Here is a 22,131-nt window from a genome sequence, read left to right on the forward strand (position 1 = left end):
AGGGCCATTTCGAGGGTCCTCAAAGTAGAGTTCCAGATTTCAGTAGTACCAACTTGTCAGGCAGCCTCCATAGGCATTCCCCAGTTCCCACTCCTGTCCCTCGGGGCCCAGGTGGGCGGGGCTCTACTGACACCTTTCCTGGCCACGCAGAGAAGAGAAGGCGGTATCGGGGGCCTGGGCGAGCCAATGGGGGAGGCTCTGGTCACGCGCCGTCGGCAAGCAGACCAATGGGCTCTGGGGGGCGTGGCCAGAGCCTCTGGCTTTGAGCGTTTATAATAACTTGGAATGCGGCGCTTTAGAGCGCGCTCTGCTGCGGCTGTGACTTCGCTTTCCGAGTGCGGGACATGTACCCGAGAACCTAGCTGTCCCGCATAACCAAACGATTGACTCTCCGCCCTCGCTCACCTCTTGCCCGCCATGGAGTCGTTGGCCTTCCCTCGGCACCCGGGCCCGGTTTCCTTTGCCACCGCCACCCTGGCGGCGGAGCTCGCCCGGCCACTGGCAGACGGGCTCATCAAGTCCCCCAAGCCCCTGATGAAGAAGCAGGCGGTGAAGCGGCATCACCACAAGCACAACCTGCGGCACCGCTACGAGTTCCTGGAGACCCTAGGCAAAGGCACCTACGGGAAGGTGAAAAAGGCGCGAGAGAGCTCAGGGCGCCTTGTAAGTGTCTCTCGCTGCGCTGGCCGTGTGGGCAGGCAGGCGGACGGGCTTGGGGCTGGGCCTCCGGCTGGGAGTGGAGGATTGGAGTCTGGGGCTAGTGTATTGATCGGTGGCGTTGCCAGCATGCAGTCTTCATATGCCGACGTTTGTAGATGTCTGTCCATGACTGTAGGGACTGTTTGTGGACCTGAGAACCCCAGCCACACTAGCCGGCATGTCCTTAGAGAAGATAGGACTTAAGTGCAATTTTTCTTGAAACAGGCTACTCAACAGAGTGGAATGGAAAGAGGAAGTAGAAGGCACCTGATCTTAGCAGGGGTTTGATAAGTAGGTGTGTGGTTGAGGTGATCATTTAAGTGTGGAGATTATCCACTTTGGCAGTCTCGAGATCTGCACAGATTGGGATTGATACTTAGGTCCTTTCAAGCTCTGCGATTCAGTAAAAATTTAATTATGATGAGTTTTTGATGTTGGGAAATATAACACCAGACTCTGGTGCAAGTTCATTGTGCACCAAGAAGATAGCTTTGGGTTTGGGGCATTTTCAGGAACTCCTACTGTTGATTTGGACTGTAGGTTGGTAGTCATAGTAATTTGTGACCTTGAGCAATTTCCTTCATCTTTCTGTATTCTCAGTTTCCCCTTCTTCAAAAATGGAGAGAACAGGCTTCCTCACAAACTGCTAGGAAGATTGAATAAGAAGGAATGATAACTTAAATTGTTTCTAATGCATAGAACTTACAGTGAGAACTGATGGTTGTATCCAGAAAGGCCAACCCTGTCAGGATGGCAAATTTGCCGAACGTTAGCTAACAGTGGTTCTCAAACTTGAGTTTAGCATGCATGGGAATCAGTTGGGGTGCTTGTTTAAAATACTTATTCTCTACTTCCATATCCAGAAAAATTTTTCATGACGGTCTATAATTTGTATTTTAATAAACTATTCAGAGCACATGGTTTAGGGATTATGGTTTGCTGAATTTAGTTGGGTGCTGCTTGTGAGTTGTGTGTGTGTTTAAGTGTGGCCATGTTTTGCCCTATTGGCTATGATTGTGTTTGCTTTTGCAACCGGTTGCTGGTTTGAAATTCAAGAAGTCATTTCATTGGTGAAGGAGAGTAGATGTTGAGGAAAGGAGTGGATTATGGCCCCATCAATAGGACTGAGTATGTTTTTCCTGCTAACGCCTGGCACAGTCCCTGGTTGCCTGCTGCCAGGTTACAGCTATTGGGCAATCATGTACTTTCTGGCTTTCCTTTTCTTTCTCTTTCTATAAAGAATGAGGGCCTGGTGCTGCTCCAGGCTTGAGACTGCTGGGCCCAGGCTTTGTCAGGGGCTTAGCTGAAAAATAGTTGCTCGTGGCTTGTGCCCCAGGCCTCTTATTGGGAGGAAGACTGGGTCTCAGGTGGGGGGAGGCCCAGAAATTGGGAAACTGAGATCGAGTTTGAGATCCCACCAGGCTTTTGACTGGAATCACCGTGGGGTGTGTGCATGCATGCGTGTTGTGTGTGTGTGAGAGAGAGACAGAGACAGAGACTCACACAGAGAGATCTCATTTGATTTCAGAGTGAGATAAAGGAGTTTTCAGTTTTCGAACCTCAGAAGCTCCAGACAAGGATTCCAGCTCTTAGTACATCAGCACAGAGAATTCAGAAGAAACTCCTCGGCCTCATGCCTCTTTCTGTATATAGGGAGACAAGATTGGTAGCTGAGACCTGTTCTGAACCTCCCTGATCCATAGACCACCCAGGACTATTGCTGGGAGCTTGCTCAGGATCCCCCTCTTTCTTGGAGAGCAGCTTTCTCCTGTGCCAGTGATTTCTCAATTCTGGAGCATCGCCCTCTTCCCCACCCACCCATCCCTTGCACTTTGACTCTCCTCCCGGAAGGGAAAGAGACCTGATGCCTCAGGATTCGGTAGTGGGGGAGAAGGGCATGGAGCTGCCCTAAACCTTCCCCCAAATGAACTGAGATTGTTGACAGGGCCTAGATTCAGAGAAAAGCCTGTGGGCAGCTTCTATCCCTAATTTTTCTCCATCATTCTAGCACACTTTCCATTCCCAACCTGCCTAGGTGGAATTAGTGGGGGGCCAGATGGGATTGTCTAGAGGGAGTGGCAGGTGGGTGGGACTAATGGCGGCTCTAGGAGGGCATCAGAGGAAAAACAAATATTTACTCTGAATCTTGGACACATTCCTGGTATCCGAATGACATTTCCTCCTGTAAGTCTCCTAGGTCCCCTGACCATTCCTTCCCCAAAAGAGAACATATGCGGGCGTCTTTGGAACAATGCAGGCCACCAAAGCCTTTGAGATGGCCAGTATGGAAGTCTTACCTCCAAAGTTGCTATGAGGGGTGTCCAAATGGGTAGTGCTGTGGGATGGGGGTGCTTCTGTCTCTCTTATATATTGAATTGCCAAGCAGACCTTCAAAATGTTTGAAAATGTAGATAATCTGATTCCTTCATTGAACGATGGGAAAGAAAGACCCAGAGAGGGAAGTGACTTCTCTGACTGGCTTAGTGGAAGGCCTGCAACAGGCTCCAGGCTGGTCTACCCCAGGCCCTAGATGACCAAGTGCTGAGTCTTGGTCTGGAAGTTGGCCTTGAAATGAGCCCAGGCTTGTCTCTGTGCTTTGTCACTCCAACAGCTAGCTTTTCATGCCTTTCCCAGCACTCCAGCAGTGCTTAGGGTGGGAAGTCACTGGGAACCAACCCCCCTTCCCTTACTTGACTATGTTGAGGTATCCTGGGTGGGGAACTATGCTACCTTCCTGGTTTTTAAACCTCATCCAGGAGGCTGCAACTCAGTCAAGGCTACAAGAGTTCATATTATGGCTACATTGCTTATTAACTGTGTGACCTCTCTGTACCTCAGTTTCCTCATCTGTGAAGTGGAATTATAATCCGACCTCACGGGATTCTAGGATGAAATGAGATCATCTATGTAAAGTGCTTAGCACAGTCTAACACAGTGATTGTTCCCGCAAGGCTGATCCCTGCCTTTTCTTTCCTGGAAACCCCTCTCTTCTGGGACAGTCCTGCTCCAAGAAAGAGTATGTACTATGCTCTGCCTTCCTTGAGATAAGCCACTGTGGTCTCTGCTTTGTTCGAAGGCGGAGTGTCTCCCTGAGCACCAGCTTCAGAAAAGGACTCTGCCTGGCCAGCTGCCAAAGGTTTGTTCGGCGTGACGCTGCCCTCCTGGCTCCTCCTGCACCTGCCTGCTCAGCAGCAGGGAGGGAGGCTGCAGGCAACTCTTGTTCTTGGGCCCCAGCCAAACCACACAAGAGGGCTGGGCAGGGAAGCTCCTCGCCAGGAACCTGGCAGAGTAGGCTAGAAGGAGGCAGTGGGGTAGTGAAATACGGGGCTTAGGGGAGATGGTGCAGACTCCCCTCAGATCCCATTCCTGTTCCCTGCCTGATTCTTAGGCCAGGTTCCGCCCGGTTCTTTGGTAGGTTAGTGAACCACCCCCATCCCCTCTCTCCTGAGCTTAGGCCGGCCTAGCCCAACCTCTCCTCTGCTATCTAAATGGGTCATCCTTCAGTTCCTTGCCCGCCTCCCAGACAGCAGCTGCTCCATGAAAGGCCAGCAAGGAATCAAGCATCTTGGTTCCAACCCCAGGTGATAGCTGTGACCAGAAATGCCCAGCTTGTACCCTCTCTCCAGCACCGGGAACAGCATCTCTGAATCTTCTTCTTCCTCTTTTTTTTCCCCCCTAAGAACTTTCTACAACCTTCTCCTGAATGCAGATTATTCCTGATCTGAGTTCGTGGGAGGGAGGCACTGTTTACCAGTGGAGCCCCAGCATCATGTCCCCAGTGTATTGGTGAAGGAGCAGGCATGTTTTATATCTGTAAGTGGAATAGGGGGACTGTCCAGCCTGGCCCATGGCAAGATGTGGGACATTCCCTTAGAATGGGAGGCAGAGCTGGCCACCTCCAAGGAACTTGTATCTTCTAAGATGTTAGCTTCCCCAGGTAACCCTCCATCTTAGATCCTGATTTTGTCTTGATGCACTGAGGAACTTTGGAAAAGGCAGTGCATCCTTCTGGACTTCACTGTTCTCTGTTTGCACAACTGGATGAGAAGTTCATCCCGCCGCCTTTCTAACATGCAGGATTGCTCGGTCAAGAGCTCTGGGATGACATCAGCAGGAATGATGCTCAGGCAGGTTAACATGGCCGCACTCTGGAGACCTTGCCACGGTCCTTGGTTAGTTCCTCCCTGGCCTGGTAACAGATGTCCCATTTCCAAAGCTCAACTTGAGAGTGCTCTAGTGGAAGGGAGCTTAGAGATCCATCCAGATGTGCACATTCATGACTATCCCCCTTCTTTCTACCTGGAATGTCCTTACTGTCCCTCTCTAGCCCACCTCCCTTGGCTTAGCAAGCCTCACCTGTTCCTCGAGTTTTCTCGAGGGGCGGTTTTCCTTGCTCCTCCAGACAAAAGAAACCTCTCTGTAGTGCTCCTGGAGCCCCTCCACAGGCAGGGACTCAGCTGCCACATTTTTCCCACTAGGCTGACGTTGATTTAATTGCCAGTCCTCCCACAGGACTGGGGACCTTGACATAGAGACTGTCTAATGTTTTTTGGAGCAGTGGAGACTAATTTTTGTCTGAATCCCCAACACCTAGCACAATATACCAGGCACATAGTAGGCATCCAGCAGCTATTAGAGATTTAGTCTTTCATTTTTTACTTGACATGGACATGAAAACTAGCCAGACCAGTTAACCAGATCATCCAGTGACTTGCCTTGAGTTGAATAGCTCCATACAGGCAAATAAGAATTAGACACCCAGGCTCTTGAAGCCCACTCACTGGTGAGATGTTCATGTTCATGTTGTCATCATTGGGACTGGTTTTCCTTCCCCCTCTGAATATGGTGGCCATATAATATATTATCTAAACTTGAGTGCTTTGGAGTGTAAAAGGGGCAATATTAAGAGTTGTATCAGGATAAACCAGGACTGTCCTGGGGCATGTAGCCTTCCTACCTCTGGGTGATCCAGTTAACAGCTTAATCCTTGCCTCTCATGAGCTTGTTTTTATTCTCGAACATAGTTGACCAACTATTCTGCAGGTGAGAACAAAGGTCCCTAAAAATTAGTTCTCGTAACTGAGGTTGACTCCACCCAGACTTGAGAAGAAGGGGAGAAAATCTTATCTGGGCACTGGTCCCATCAGTCAAAGATCAGTCTGGTGACTTAACCAATAAATATTTATTATGATTTAAGTTCACTAGTAAATAATTGTTGCATGCTCTCTGTATGCTGAGTTCTGTCTAGGCTTGAGATGGTGCGCTATCTAATTTATTCTGACAGACTGACCAGCACATAGCTAGAGGCCTGTCCTCTGGGGAACTGGTAGTCTCACCAGGGCAGTGACATATAGCTAGCTCTTCTTGTCTGTCTTACCTGCTTGGGGACTGACAGAGGCCCGATTACATACTTGTTTCCTTCTTCCGAAGTACCTGCCAAGCTGTGATCTTCTGGGACCTAATGTGGGTAACTGGAGGGTCCTCAACCTACTCTCAGAGCCTGAGCGTGGAGGAGGGTGGAACTGTTCATTGAAGATTAACACTTTGATTTAAAGGGCTAGAGGAATGACTCAGTGATAGGCACTTGCCTCACGTGTTCAATTCCCAGCCCCAGAAAAAAAAAATAATTCTGGCTAGACACAGTGGCGCACCCCTGTAATCCCAGCTGCTCAGGAGCTGAGGCAGGAGGATCACAAGTTCAAAGGTAGTTTCAGCAATTTAGGGAGGTCCTACACAACTCAGAGAGACCCTGTCTCAAAATAAAATAAGAGAACATCATTACCCTAGGTACATGTATGAATGCATGAATGGTGTGACTCTACCTCATGTACAGCCAAAGAAATGAAAAGTTGTGCTCCACTTGTGTACAATGAATCAGAACACATTCTGCTGTCATGTATAACTAATTATAACAAATAAAAATTAAAAATTAAAAAAATAAAATAAAATATTAGAAAGGGACTGTGTTGGGACTGGGGTTGTGGCTCAGTGGTAGAACGCTTGCCTAGCATGTAAGAGGCATTGGGTTCAATTCTCAGCACCATATATAAATAAATGAATAAAATAAAGGTCTACCAACATTTAAAAAAAATATTTTTAAAAAAGGGGGCTGTGTTGATAGAATGAATTGGACATTATTACCCATGTATATATATGATTACACAACCAGTATGATTCTACATCATGAACCAACAGAAGAATGAGAAGTTATACTCCATTTATGCATGATGTGTCAAAATGTGTTTTACTGTCATGTATAACTAATTAGAACAAAAATACATGAAAATTTGTAAAATGCTCCTTATCAAACAAAGAAATAATAATTAATAATAACCAAACCCATGGGCTTTTAATATGCCTGTTATAGTTATATGGACTTTTGAAGGATTATATTTTACAGAGGCATTTTATTTACCATTTTTAATTTAAGAAATTAAAGTTCTTAAAAACTCACTTTTTCCAAAAAGCAAAGAGTTGGGGATGTGTCTCAGAATTAATTGCCCCTGGGTTCAATCCCTGATACTAACAAAAAAAAAAAGAATTCTGATTCAGAATTCCAGGCTTCCAGAGTTGAAAGAGATGGATCTCAGGGTTCTACTCTGTACCTGTAGTCACACAGAAACTCCTTCTAGTACCCCAAATTCCCTTTTTTTAGAACCTCACTTCTTTTAAACCTTGTTATCTTTAGCGCTGTGCCCCTAAGCCTAGGACGGTTTATCTTACTTTCATACCTTATGTGTGTACACGGTTAAACAACCCAGATAGGCATAGTCTTTGCTTATGTCTGCATCTTAAGCTCTCAAATATTTCCATCCAGATAGTGATTTGTGTCTACATGTGATTGTTTTTACTATTTATATATTTTTGTGGGCTTCTGTTTCTGAAGAGTTCACTGCACTTTACCCATAAATGATTTTAGAGACAAAGGCTTAGAAATAAACTAGCCCATAAAATCTTTCCCGAAGGGAGAGAAAAGAGGTGTGGAAAGAGACTGTGTGGGAATAATATTCTGAGTCCAATTCAAGAGAGGTGCCTCCTATCCCCAGCCCCCTGCCCAATTTCCAAGCCCAGGGAGTTTTCTGTGAGTTCATTGGAGAGAGATGGGGGGTTGGAGCAGAGGGGGGCTGCCCTACCCCTGCAGCTGCATCGTGGGCCTCTCTAGCATCTTGGGGAGGAGACTCCATGGTGACCATCCATCCTGCCTGCCATTGTCCTCCCTTGCCCTGCTCAGGGAGGGCCCTCAAGCTGGGCCTCTCCTCTTTCACTGATGCAGCTTCAGGGAGGAGTGGGGTGAAGGGCACGCCATCCCTGGCCGTTGCTGGGGTGACCGGGCCCTGGGCTTTGTGAGCAGCTCCTCTTACTGGATTAGGGCCGTTCCGCATTCTTGTCTGATGGGGGGGACACAGGCCGACAGGGCCCACTGTCCCTGTAAGCGAAAGCCATTGTCTGCCACCAGAGCCTGTGAAAGGGTGGATTAGAGGCCCCTCCCCTCCAGCAAGGGTTTCCTTTTTTCTGTCTCCTTTTGAATCTTGAGGGGAGGCAAACCCCCCTGGGAACCTGAATGAGGAGCCGTTTACCTCAGTCTGCACCTTCAGATCTCTCCTAACCTCCTATCGCCCATAGAGGAAGTCTCTATTTACTATTTGTGTCCTTGGACAGGACTTGCCAGGAACTGACAGCCCTGGGATACCCCATCCCACCCCGCCCCACCCCCACCCAGCCCCAGATGGAGCCTTGCAGCCTCAGAGGACCCTGTGGCATCTGGACAGCTCATTTCATAGACTCAGGAAGAAAGCCCCCCAGACAGTGAAGTTCAACCTGTTTATCTCACAGAAAAGAAAACCAAGGCTCTGAAAGGGAGTGGGAACTTCCCACAGGGACAGGGGAGAACCCTGGGTCCCCAGGCAGCATCTCTCACACACACCATGTGCTCCAACCAGCTTTCCAGTCAGTCACATGGCCAGGGGCACATTGACCAGGAGCCTGTGCAGATTGGGATGGCACAGAGGGAGACATTGATTCCCTGGTCTCTAAGAGCTGTGCTTCAGCTGCCTCTTGGCCACTTTCTCCTTTTCTTCTCACTTCCCTCCACCCTTCCAGAACCAAGCTGCAGGGCTTGATCCCTATATGGTATTTTTCACCTTTATGGACCAAGATACAAGTCCTGAAAGACTGACTGTCTGGTTGTTTGTTTACTTGTTACTAGGGAGGGGACATTCCTTACCTAAAGAGACTGGTGTTTGGAGGTTTTTTCTTTTTTATTATTGTGATAAAATATACATGATATAAAATTTGTTATTTTTTACCATTTTATTTTATTTATTTTATTTTTTGGCACTAGGGATTGAACCCAGGGGCACTTAACAACTGAGCCACATCCCTAGCCCTTTTTATTTTTTATTTTGAGACAGGGTCTTGCTCATTTGCTTAGGATCTCCCCAAGTTGCTGAGGCTGGCCTCAAACTTGCAATCCCACTTCCTCAGCCTTCTGGGATTACAGGCCAGCTTTCCGTTTAAAATGTACAATTCAATGGCATATTAAGTACATCCACAATATTATAAATCATCATCATTATCCATCTCTAAAACTTTTTCATCATCCCAAACAAAAGCTCTGTACCCATTAAATACTAATTCCCCATTCCACCCTCCACCCCCATGTCCCTGGCAACCTCTGCTCTACTTTCTGTCTTTATGTTTTCCTACTCTGAGCACCTCGCAGAAGTAGGATTATACACTACGTCTCTGTGACTGGCTTATTTTACTTTGTGTAATATTTTCAAGGTTCAGCCATGCTATAGCGTGTTATAATTGCATTCCTTTTTATAGCTGGATAATATTCGTTATAGGTACCACATTTTGTTTACCCATTCATCTGTTGATGAACGTTTGGGTTGTTACTACCTTTGGCTGTAGATTGGTTGTTCATAGCAAGTTAGAGTGCTGGGGCAGAAAAAGGACTAAACCTGGAATCAGAGGGCCAATAGTCTAACCCCACTTTGTGCTACTTTTTAACTGTTTGACTTTGAGCAAGTCATTTAGCCTCTCTGTGTTCCAGTTTCCTCCCCTGTAAGTGGGGATGACAATGCTTTCTAGACCTATTTTCCAGGATGGTTGTGAGGGCCAATTCAGTGCTTTCTGTGTGCCAGGCACAGTTTTGGGTATCAAGGATCCAATGGTAAGCAAAAGATTCCCCTCTGGTTCAATATGGTGAATTTGCTCTGTAAATCATAAAGCACCAGGCTGAGGGATGCAGCTTTTGACCTTCTTTGCTGCATGGACCTGCATCTGCGTGCACCAGACCCAGATGAGAACCTTTTCTAGAAAAGGTACTCCCCAATCTCTCTGCCACCTACCCTGCTCCAGGGTGGCATGGTTTCCCTGGGTACACCCTGGGGCCTGTGTAACAGCTGCAGGCAGACCCACAGGGCCACTGGAGCATCCTCAGGGATGTCTCTACCTGCCAGACCTTTCTCCTCAATCTCCTGCCTTCATGGTTCCCAGGTGGCCATCAAGTCAATCCGGAAAGACAAAATCAAAGATGAGCAAGATTTGATGCACATACGACGGGAGATTGAGATCATGTCGTCACTCAACCACCCCCACATCATCGCCATCCATGAAGGTACAGTGTGGAGCACTTGGAGCTGGGAGTCAGGGGTGTGCGTGTCCGTGTCTGTGTCTCTGTCTGTGTGGGAGGAGTCAAAACTCATGATGCAAAGAAATAAAACTGGCATGGGTTTTAGGGCTGGGCAAAAGCTGGATTTGAAACTCAGCTCCATGATTTAGAGCAACTCATTTAGTCCAGTCTCAGGGCCTCAGTTCCTCACCATAAGGTGGGGTATTCCCATCTACATTATAGGGTGCAAAGGTCTAACTGGATAATGTCAGCAAGTGCCCTGCTCATGAGAGGGATTCAAAGAATTGCAGGTTGTTGTTGCTGTTAGGTTCTCCCTGCTTGAACACTACCTACCCAGCCCAGCCAGATCCTTAGCAATCCGGGGGAGGCTGGAACATACCTCGACCTGCACCTGTCCCAGGGGTGTGGGTGCTGTTCTTCAAGCGCCTCAAGAGCCAGGCCTCCTAGAGTCTGAGCTGTGCTGAATCACTCCTGCCACGGGGCTGGCTGCTACCTCTCCTCATCTTTCTCAGCCTCCTCTCCTCTGACATCAGTGCTGCCCTCCTCCCTGCGACCCAGACAACAAGGTGACCAAGACAGGGTGATGCGGGAAAGGGAGCACCCTCCCACACACGCCTGTCTGCTTAGAGCCTTTACGTAATATCAGTTAAATGGGAAACCAGGGGTCACAGCAGCAGCACGTGGGAGGAAAAGGGAGCCCATGTTCCGCCCTCTGTCTGAAGATTCCCAGTGGGAAAAAATAGAAAAGTCTCCATTCTCACGTTCATAGGAAGACATGACCCTGTGGCCTGAGCCTCTTCCATGAAGAGTCCAGGCAAGTGGTTAAGAGGGCTAATTGTATCTCTGTGTACTTCCCTGAGGGAAGAGTGGGCAGACGACAAAGCATTGGTTAAGCTAGGCTGAGCTTGATGATTGGGTACTGTGTGTGTTTGTGTATGTGCGTGTGCGTGCACGTGCGCGCACATGCGTGCGAGTGTGTTCTCCCCACCATCCACATCTCCAGCTGGTTCTGGGAACTGAGCTCTGAAGCTCAGGATATGGCCTCTCCTGCATCTGCAGATGCAGCAGACACAGGGGCATCACAGTTGCTGTGTGTCAGAATGGCTCCTCCAGATTCCTATTCATCCCCACCCAGCTACAGGCTTCAGGGTTGGAAGGAAAGCTCCAGTCTGGGAACCTGACCTCTAACCTAGCTACTCTCTACTCTCCAAAAAGTGCTCTGGCTGGCTTTTTTTTTTTGGTACCAGGTATTGAACCAAGGGGCACTTAACCACTGAGCCACATCCCCAGCTCTTTTTATTTTATATTTTGAGATAGGGTCTTGCTAAGTTGCTTAGGGCCCGCTAAGTTGCTAAGGCTGGCTTTGAACTCAAAATCCTCCTGCCTCAGCCTCCTGAGCTGCTAGGATTACAGATGTATGCCGTCACTCCCAGCATTTAGCTGGCTCTTGATCTCCAATTTCATGGCACAACAGTTGCACCCCTGCAAAGATATGGAGAACCACAGGAGTACAGTCTCAGCCAGGTACCTTCCAGGAGGCTGAGCTACCACGTTCCCCTGAAAAAAAGTGTAGTGCTCCTGACTTTGTATCCAATCGCCTGGGAGTTGGGACCCCTCTTAGGAGAAGGCTCATCCCTCAGCTCCTTCTCAGACGCTAGACAGCAACAATAGCTGCGGGGTTAGCCAAGCAAGCCAAACTCATAAGACCCATTTGAGGCTGGGACTGTAGGTCAGTGGCAGAACACTAGCCTAGCATGCGTGAGGCACCGCATTAAAAAATAAATAAATAAGTAAACAAAATAAAGGCCTGCTGTCCATGTACAACTACAAAAGAAAAAATTTTTTTAAAAACAGACCCATCTGGCACAAAGATGCAATGTCAGCTGTGTGTGTGTATGTAATCCTGCTACTCAGGAGGATTGCAAGTTTGAGGCCAGCCTCAGCATCCTAGTGAAACCCTGTCTCAAAAAATGAGAAGACTGGGGCTATGACTCAGTGATAGAGCCTCAGGTTCAGTCACCTATCCAAAAAATAGATGCCAGGACAAGGTCCAAGAGGTGGCAAGATGATTCCTGCTATATATACATGGAGATGGGCCAGCTGGAGTAGGCTGACTGCCAGGAAGCCAGCCAGCCAATTAATTACCACAGATTTATTGATGGCTTCTCTGTATGAGGTATTATGCATGAAAGGCTGGCCTTGATACTCTGGATGAGAAGTCAGAGGTGGTAGGAGTGACGAAGGTCTTTACTCTCCGCCATATTGTAGAGTTTCATATACTTACATCCCTCTTCTGATCCTCAAGGCAGGCATTATTATTGTCATTATTTTTCAAATTTATGCATAAAAGGCTGGTGAGGTAGCTCAGGAGTAGAGCACTTGCCCCACATGCACAAGGTCCTGGGTTCAATCCCCAGCACTGCCCCCCCAAAAAATTAATTAATTAATTTATTACAAATAAAAATTATGCATAAGGATATAAGAATAGGTACCATTTCTATAATACATGCTTGTGTGTTAGACCCTCTGCCAGTTGGCTCAGTCAGACTTGGAGCAGTCAGTTATGTTTATGTTTCTCAGTCCTGTGAGGTTGCCATTATTGTCCCACTTTTCATATGAGGAAACTGAGGCACAATGATTGGATAACTTGTGCAGGATCACCTATCCTCCTATTTTGTACTGAAGTATCCAGAAGTGCTTTGACAAGTCACAAGGTAGAAAATGTCAGATTCTGAGCCAGTGAACTTGGCTTTTCATTCTCATCCAGTTAGGGCCCTCCCTTCCTGGGGGTTTTCAGAATCCTCAAAAGCCTGAACTTAGGGTGAGCCTCTCCCCTTCTTCACTTGTTGAGAGCTTCAGAGGCCTTTCTCCTGCCCTTGCCCACAGCCCTGGGCCCCCACCGCAGACACCCTGGAAGAAGGTCCCCTCTGGTTCAGGGCCAGGGAGGGATTGTGGCCCCTGGTAGGAAGCAATACACCCTGGGAGGGTCTGACATCTCCACCTTGCTCTGCCCAGTGTTTGAGAACAGCAGCAAGATCGTGATTGTCATGGAATACGCCAGCCGGGGCGACCTGTATGACTACATTAGCGAGCGGCAGCGGCTGAGTGAGCGGGACGCTCGGCATTTCTTCCGGCAGATTGTGTCTGCCGTGCACTACTGCCACCAGGTGAGCACCCCCCTGCCCTGGTCGTGCCCCAACGGGGTGGTCCCCAGGGCTTTGGATCTTGATGGATCAGAGAGATCCATGGCATGTCCAAGATCACACAGGTTAAACAGCATGGATTCCGGTCTCAGATGAGGGAGTGTTTGTGTCTGGCTTTAAATCTCTTGGTCAGGGATGGATGGAAGGGTCTGTGATTTCTTGCACCAGATGACCATAAAAATGAGCACCCAGTTTACCTGTGCTTGGCTTCCTTTGTGTTTCCTGTATATTCCAGATTAGGTCCCCTGTCCCTTTCCCTTCCCTGGTGACCTTGCCCTGACTCAGTTCCCTCCTCTTTCAGAATGGGATTGTCCACCGGGATCTCAAGCTGGAGAACATCCTTTTAGATGCCAATGGAAATATCAAGGTGAGCTTCACTTCTTGTTTCCAGAAGCTTCCATACCCAACCCCACCCTAATGTTTCTGCCCTATCTCCAGTCAAGTAGCTCTAAGCTCTGAGTGGGTTACTGAAGGAGTAGAGCAAAGCTCAGACTTCTCTGCTGCTATGCAGAGACCTGGGCCATTGTCTATTCTAACACCTCCATCTATGGATAGGAAACTGAGGCTTCAAGATGAGGGGTGACTTCCAGACCCAGTGCTCTTTTGATGTCACAAAGCTGACAGGAGTCTAAATCTAGGACCAGCTTTCTCTCAACCCTGGGGCCAACAGGGACGGGGCTGGGGCCGAGTCCTCCTACCTGCATGCCCGCACACATGCACAATTCAACTGCTGCAAAATAAGTAGCTCTTTGGCACCTTTTCTCATCAACCAAGCACCTCAGTGCCAACTTCCTGTTTCCATTAGCTGCTGGATTCCTATGCAGCAGTAGTTAAATTTAGGTCAGTCAGCAGAAGTTCACATTGATGGGATAAATTCAGACCTCAGGACTGGAAGGGGGAGCTGGTAAATGCTGGCTGAGGCAGGGAGGCCAGCCCCATAGGCTCCAGGGAGAGTGACCCTCCTCAGTACCTCCTGGCCCAGGGCTTAGTTTCCTCCAGCCATTCCTGACCTGTGCCCTGAAGTGCCCTGGTGCCGAGTCCCTGCCCTTACCAGCCAATTCCCGGAGAAGGTGGGGCTTTCTTTGATGCTGACCAGAGGGAGGGAAGCCAGAGGCAGTAAATTCACATAATCTGGACAGGCACGAACTTTCCTATCTACACTGATCATGATCATATGCCTCATTATGGGCTTCACCTGGTAACTGTTTGATAAGAGGCCAATAAAACCATAAACAAAGGACTTGGTTTCATAAACAGCCCCTCTCCACCCTGGGCACATATGACCATCTGATGGGGGTGACAAGGTAGGGAACAGCAGGGCACTGACCTCTGCCTCTAGCTGAGGTATTCTGGGAGAGGGTCTCTGCAGAGCGTGAGGATGGGGTTGGGCCCTCTCCCGCCTCAGGGTTGGATGGCTCAGCGAGCCTTACAAGAAGATTCTTTCTCCTGAAATAATACCACAGCCCTGATCTTTGCTCCACTCTCCCTGTTGAGCTCTAGCTATCTTGAGCTGACCCCAGGTTTCTGCCCAGGTGTGGGCAGAGAGACCAGCCATTGACTGGGAAGGGCAATTGAGGGTCTTGCGTGATGAATTGGTAAGGGGCCTTGCTTGCCTCGGAGGGCTGGGCAACGGTGCGAGAAGCCGGGCCTCCCTCTGCATCTGGCTGGCCCTCCTCATAGTCAGTAAGCACTCATGGAGCATCACGAGGGTCTCACTTTTGCTAGGAGCTGCGGGTAGAGACAAGGAAGTCAGCAAGCGGGGTCCTCCATCTGGCTTGGTGGGAGAACTGATGAACGGGTTGCAAGGAGCCATTAGAAGCTGTAGGGCTTCATAGGAGAAGATCCTGAGGCCATGGAAGGCTTCCCAGGGGGGGTGTGCTTGCACAATCAGGAGGATGCCCAGGCAGGAGAAGGTGTCCCTGGCATGGAATACAGCATAAGGAAAGCCACCTGAGGAGCACTGAGTGTCCTGAAGCCCCCATAGACCTCTGCCTAGGTGCTCTTTATGGACACAGGTCCTCAGGCCTGAGCTACGTTGGCTGTGCCCAGTGTAAGGTAAGAGTCAAAGGACTCTTTCCCTTCCTGGGGCCTGGGTCTCCTCAGGGCCTGGAGAGGCACAGCTGAAAGCTGAAGAGCAGCCTAGGCCTTGGTGTGACCCATGTCCAATGTTTGACCTAATCCTGCAGATCGCTGACTTTGGCCTGTCCAACCTCTACCACCAAGGCAAGTTCCTGCAGACATTCTGTGGGAGCCCCCTCTATGCCTCACCTGAGATCGTCAACGGGAAGCCCTACATGGGCCCAGAGGTAAGCGACTCCTCCTCCACCCACCTGCCTGTCATTTACACTGCCTTTAGATCCCGTGGGATAGATGGACTGGTGTTCTAGTTATTTCCTTTTTCAGAGCACAAAACTGAGGGCCCCAAAAGCAGGACTTGACAGGCCTCTAGCCAGACCTGACAGAACTGCCACTAAAACAGAGGTCTCCCAATTCCCAGTCTCTCTGGCCCCTCACCTTCTTTACTTCCCCATTACCTTGTTACCTTCCAGCACCCAATCCATCCTCCCTGGAGTGACCTGGTATCCATCAAGGCTGCTCCACCCTGACCCAGAAGGGACAGTCTGGCCACTGCTCCTAAGCTTATGTCTGTCCCTGCCAGGAGTGGTGATTAACAGCACTCTCCCTAGGAACCTCAGCACCTCTGCAGTGTCCTCCCTATTCCCCTGGGTCCCAGAGGGGTCATCCTCGGATGCACTGGCCTCCGCGTTCTCTACCATATGCCCTTTTCCTCTCTGGTATTGGAAGTGAGGCCCATGGTCCTCTGGCCAGTGGCATGTCTGCATCCTTGCTGGTTCTCCCCTCTCAGGTGGACAGCTGGTCCCTGGGTGTCCTCCTCTACATCCTGGTACATGGCACCATGCCTTTCGATGGGCAGGATCACAAGACGCTGGTGAAGCAGATCAGCAACGGGGCCTACCGGGAGCCGCCCCAGCCCTCCGGTGAGTGAGAGCTGTAGGTGTTCTCATCCAGGCCCAGGTGTGCGTCCTGTTGCCGGGATTAAACAGCAGCATTAATATAAAGAGGGTCAGCATCCATCATGACCCATGGCAGATTCAGGTAACCTGTACTGTCTCTCTGCAGTATCTGAGGCCTCTGAGGGAGGGATAGTTTTTCCTTCCTTGCTTGATTATACTTGGGAAGTACTTCCTAAGGTCCAACTTAGATCCTCTTTGCTACAGTTGTCTCATTATCCTGTTGCTTTGTCCTCATCTTCAGAAATCTGTCCCTTTGCATAGGGTGTAGAAGGCAATAAGTGTCTGAGAGCCCTAGTTTACCCTTGAGCAGAAGAAAAATGCACACTAATACAAACAAGGGCTATTTAGGGGTCATGGGGACAGGCAACTGGCAGAGCCCATCCAGGAAGCTGGCCTAGGGAGCCATCATGGCCCATGGCGTGTGTGGGGCCCTCGGTGGGAATGTGCATATCTGACTCAGGAGTGAGCCATGTCTGACCTCAAATGGAGGCAAGCAGAGGGGGGCTGTGGGGTGTCTATATCACAGCTGCCAAAATGAAGTCTTCTGTGTTTTGTCCCCAGATGCTTGTGGCCTGATCCGGTGGCTGTTAATGGTGAACCCTCTCCGCCGGGCCACCCTGGAGGATGTGGCCAGTCACTGGTGGGTCAACTGGGGCTATGCCACCCGTGTCGGGGAGCAGGAGGCTCTGCGCGAGGGTGGGCACCCCAGCAGTGACTCTGCCCGGGCCTCCATGGCCGACTGGCTCCGACGATCCTCCCGCCCCTTCCTGGAGAATGGGGCTAAAGTGTGCAGTTTCTTCAAGCAGCACGCGCCTGGTGGCAGTGCCACACCGGGCCTGGAGCGCCAGCATTCACTCAAGAAGTCCCGCAAGGAGAACGACATGGCCCAGTCTCTCCAGAGTGACCCTGCTGGTGACACTTCCCCTCGCCCTGGCAAGAGCAACCTCAAGCTTCCAAAGGGCATTCTCAAGAAGAAGGCGTCAGCCTCAGAGGGGGCGAAGGAGGACCCTCAGGAGTTCAGCCCAGTTGTGGACAGCCCAGGGCACGTGGCGCCTCTGCTCCCCAGGAGGGGCATCCTCAAGAAGCCTCGGCAGCGAGAGTCTGGCTACTACTCCTCTCCAGAACCCAGTGAGTCTGGAGAGCTCTTGGATGCGGGTGATGTGTTTGTGAGTGGGGACCCCGTGGAGCAGAAGTCCCCTGAAGCCTCAGGGCTGCTCCTCCGTCGCAAGGGCATCCTCAAACTCAATGGAAAGTTCTCGCGCACAGCCTTGGAGCTTACGGCCCCCACTGCCTTTGGCTCCCTGGATGAACTGGCCTCCCCTCCACCCCCAGTCCGGGCCAGCCGCCCTTTGGGAGCTGTGAGTGAAGACAGCATCCTGTCCTCTGAGTCTTTTGACCAGCTGGACCTGCCTGAGCGACTCCCTGAGCCCCCACTACGGGGCTGTGTGTCTGTGGACAACCTCATGGGACTGGAGGAGCCCCCCTCAGAGGGCCCTGGCAGCTGCCTGAGGCGCTGGCGGCAGGACCCCCTGGGTGATAGTTGCTTTTCCCTGTCAGATTGCCAGGAGGTGACACAGACCTACCGACAGTCTCTGGGGGTCTGCTCAAAGCTCAGCTGAGGGTCAGTGCGCATTGCCCCAAACCCCGGGCAGGCTCTAAGATACAGCTGGCTACACCTTGAGTAGGGAGCGCCTTCTCCCCTGCCTCCCAGGGCCAGCACACCGGCTCAGAAGACTGAAATGGTTTGCCAGACAGCCCTGGGGAGGGCTGGATGGGAGAAGTGGGCACAGGAAATACATCAGTTCAATGTCTTCTGCCCCATTGACCCTGGAAGATAATAGAGAGGGAAGAGTAGAGAAGTAGGGGGCCCTAGGGAGGCCCGTGTCGGAGTTCAGGTTGCCTGTGTCTTGTACCCACAATGGGGCTGCAGACACCTGGAAAGAGTCCTTCAACAGTGTCTGTCCCTTTGTTGCCATGAAGAAGTCTGAGGTGTGGCAACTTTCATCTGCCAAGGTGGGGATGGACCATCCTCACACGAGTTTGTATCCCCCACTGACCACTGGGGGCTAGTGTGTGGCACCCCTAAAGTACCTGGGCATCCTGGGAGTGATCTGGAGGAACCCTCCCTTATTTATCTAGGAGTAAGAGAACACAGCCTCTGTTTCCTCAAAGGTTCTCTTCCCCTTTCCATCCTCCAAACCTGGCCTGAGCCTCCCCAGAGTCGCTGCTATGAATCTCAAAGACTTGAATAGGCTCAGGCTGCTGCTTGACTTCATCTCAAGGGCCCAGACTCCTCTGGACCCCACCTGGGACCTCAAAGACTGGAACTTCTGCCTCCGAGCTGCTCCAGAAGTCCAGATTATGGATATGTCTGTTTCTCTGGACTTTCGGGACCCTAGAATGTCCTTATTTATTTTTCTGTTCTAAATTCTGTGTTTTGAAAAAAGTGACTTTTGCTGTTTTCAATAATGTGAATGCCATGTTCTGGGGAAACCCACCATGCCATCTATATTTCCAGTACAGAGAGGTGTGTTTGCAGTGATACCCCACAGATCAGGGGAGGGGGACTTTTTGTACACCCATATGTTCTGTTGCCACATGTTCTGTTGCGTTGCGCTATCTGGATATGAGTCCCTTCACTCCATATCCCATGCTGTCTCGCCTCCTCTGTGGCCAGAAAAAACCACTCCATTAAAACCAGGATGGTGATTGGAAAACAGCCCCTGTTGTTCTCTTTGGGGACGTGGGGGTGGAGCACAGGTCTCCGAGCCTTCTTAATACAAATTCTCCTGGGGCAGCTAGGGGTAGAACATAGAGAAACTGCTTGATCCAAACTGAACCAAAGGGCTGGGAGTTTGACTCAGTGACCCGGAACTTGCCTAGCATGCACACTAAACACCACAAAGCAATAATATTAAAAACAAAATAACTCCCCAAGCTCTAAGCTTCCCGAATCTCCGTTACATCTGCACCAACCCTGTTAACACGGAGTGGGAAAGCCCAGGGCTGGAACTCCCAGATTGCTCCTCCCACCTGTGTTTCTAAAGGAAGAACTGGTCTGCAGATTACCCAGCCCCACCCCCACCCTCCGCTCCCCCGTCCCCGCCCTCTGCCATCTGCTTGACACCCTGCCCCCCTGCTGCTTGAAGACACCACCACTCTTTATTTTCTCTCCCTCCAAAGAAATCCCCTTTCCTCCAGTGCTGGGCAGCTTCTCCTCCCTCCGCCCCCACTCCAGACTCCTGGAGGAAGTAAAGAATGCCTGGAATGTCCACCCCCCACAGGCCAGCCCCCCTACCCCCTGCAGAGCATTCCCTGCGCGCCTGCTCCATTGAGAAACTCCCAGGCTCCAAGAACTGGGGATGAAAGGGAGGATGAGGACAAAGGGCAGGCTGGCTGCTGGCTGGCTCTGGCTTAAGCAGGCCCCCTTCCCAGCCCTGACCTGCTTGGGTATTCACAGCCCCCAAATATCCCCAGTTCTGGCCGGCTCCAGCTCCTGGCCACTCTCACCTGTCTCTGCCAGCAGTTGCTGTCTGGTGGAGAATCTCAGAGCTCCGTTCTCGATGCCTGGAGGGCTGGAAAAGTCGCTGAGCCTGGGGAGGAGATAGGGCAGGCTAGGCAGCTGTGAGGTCAGGACACAAACAAGAAATGCTTAGGTGACAGCTGGGCTATTTAGGTGGGAAATCTCTAGAGGTCCATCCTACGGAGTGCTGGAGTGCTGGGTGAGGTTCTGGATAAACACTGGAAAAATACAGGGATGGATCTTCACCCTGAAGAAGTGCAGCGTTCCGCTGTGGAGTTAGCAGGGTGAATTTATTTATTCCACGCATGTCTCAAGCTGCGCTGTGCGCTAAGCTCTGTGGAAGACAGGTAATTCCTGCCTCACTGGTGTGACAAATAAGACCTCACCCTAGAGGAGGTTGAAGACTGGAGGGTAAGGCAGCACAAATAAATTAAATTCAATGAGAAATTGCTCAGATTATGCTGAAGTGGAGTTTGGTTGAGGAAAAGAAGAATTGCATCTTGGGAGATAATAGGGACTACCGTTTTTTAAATGCACATCATCTGTGTTACCTCATTTCGTATTCACGAAGCGTGGTTAGAGGCTTTTCAGTGTGGTACAATTTTTATCATTCTCATTTTACAGAAGAAATGGAGACTTAAAAGCATCAAATAACTTGCCTAACTAGCAAAAGGGAAAACCAGATCTCACGCCCAGGTCTGTGGGATGCCAAGTCTTGGTGGGTAGGGAGACTCACCTGAACTGGATTGGATTTGGAGAGCCGAATAAAAGAATAGAAGTGAATGGAACTGCAAATATTTATTGAGCATCTATTACATGCCAAGCTCTTTGCCAGGAAGAATGTAGCCATTCCCTCTACTAGAAACGCCCTCCCCTGATCTCCACAAGCCCAGAGAAGGAGGGAGGAAAAGAGTGAGGGGAAGCAGGGAGGAACTAAAGAGGGGGAGAGGAATAAAAGGGGAGGTCACAGAGCAGGGAGGGCCTATATTTGGTGGGGAACCAAGAGGTGGGATGAGAGGGATGGAGAGGACACAGCCCTGAAGCCCTTTCCATCAGCGCTGTCTCAGCAGGCCCTCGGGGACATGGGCGACCAGGGATGAAGAGGCAAGGCAAGTGTTTGCTCCCAAGAACTTGATCTGTTTGCTTAACCTCCTGGAAGCCAGGGTGAGGGCTGCAGGGTAGGTGGGATTGGGGGTGGGGGATGTGGGAGAAACCTTCTGGAAAAGGAGAATCTGAGTGGGAAAAGAGTATCTCTCAGATCTCCACTCCAAAGGGGCCTAGACTTGGGGGCCTGAGTCCCAACTGCACAACTCTTTCCCTCACCTGCCAGGATCCCTCATACCAAAAACATTCCAGAAAACAGGCTCAGCTCACAATGACGCTGGGCCCTGGGGGAGAAGGCCCGGACTGCGGGAATATTTAGTGCCACATCAGCGCTTTGGGAATGTGAAAACCCAGACAACCATGGGGGAGGTAACCTGGGGAGATAGGAAAGGCCCTCTAAGCTCTCCAGTTCTTGGCCCTTTCCAGGGGCAAGACCAGGTTGTCCTTGAGCGGAAACCCCCTCACTTGGTAGTGTCTAGGCTTCTCAGTGTGGAAGGAGTGGACTCTGTTGACATGCTAGCATGTCCTCACTTTCAGGATGGCCCCTTGACTTTTCCTCCGCCCATCCAACCAGTTGTGTTTTGAAAGCAGAAGTGAGTGGAAGTTGGGAGGCACAAAATAGCTGACAGGGGTGGTTTTCTGGAAAAGAGAATAAATGTAGACCCTGGCTTGGAGCAAACCCAATGCAGAGGCCACTGGGCCTCAGGATTCCGCTTGATAAGCTATCACCTACATGAAGTGTTCATTCATTTGTTCATTGCCTAACTATTTATTTGCTGAGGGCTTACAGCATAGTGTCCAGAGATGTTTCTGAACAAAACTGACAAACATCTCTACCTTCACTGGGCTTCTATTCCAGTGGAAGGAAATAAGCAAAACAATAAACATACTAAAGAAATGAAGCCGTAGCACATGCCTGTAATCCCA

General features: G+C 50.2%; 1 protein-coding gene across 1 annotated transcript; it reads left to right on the top strand.

Moving 5' to 3' along the window:
* Positions 1-288: 288 nt before the first annotated feature.
* Positions 289-19,305, top strand: Nuak2 (NUAK family kinase 2). Its single transcript, XM_047520715.1, has 7 exons — positions 289-663; positions 10,204-10,324; positions 13,355-13,506; positions 13,844-13,909; positions 15,729-15,848; positions 16,409-16,541; positions 17,139-19,305. The coding sequence occupies exons 1-7, from the start codon at positions 418-420 to the stop codon at positions 18,194-18,196; spliced, it is 1,896 nt and encodes a 631-aa protein (XP_047376671.1). The 5' UTR covers positions 289-417; the 3' UTR covers positions 18,197-19,305.
* The last annotated feature ends 2,826 nt before the right edge of the window (positions 19,306-22,131 follow it).

Source organism: Sciurus carolinensis, chromosome 12 (assembly GCF_902686445.1).
Source record: "Sciurus carolinensis chromosome 12, mSciCar1.2, whole genome shotgun sequence".
NCBI lineage: Eukaryota > Metazoa > Chordata > Mammalia > Rodentia > Sciuridae > Sciurus > Sciurus carolinensis.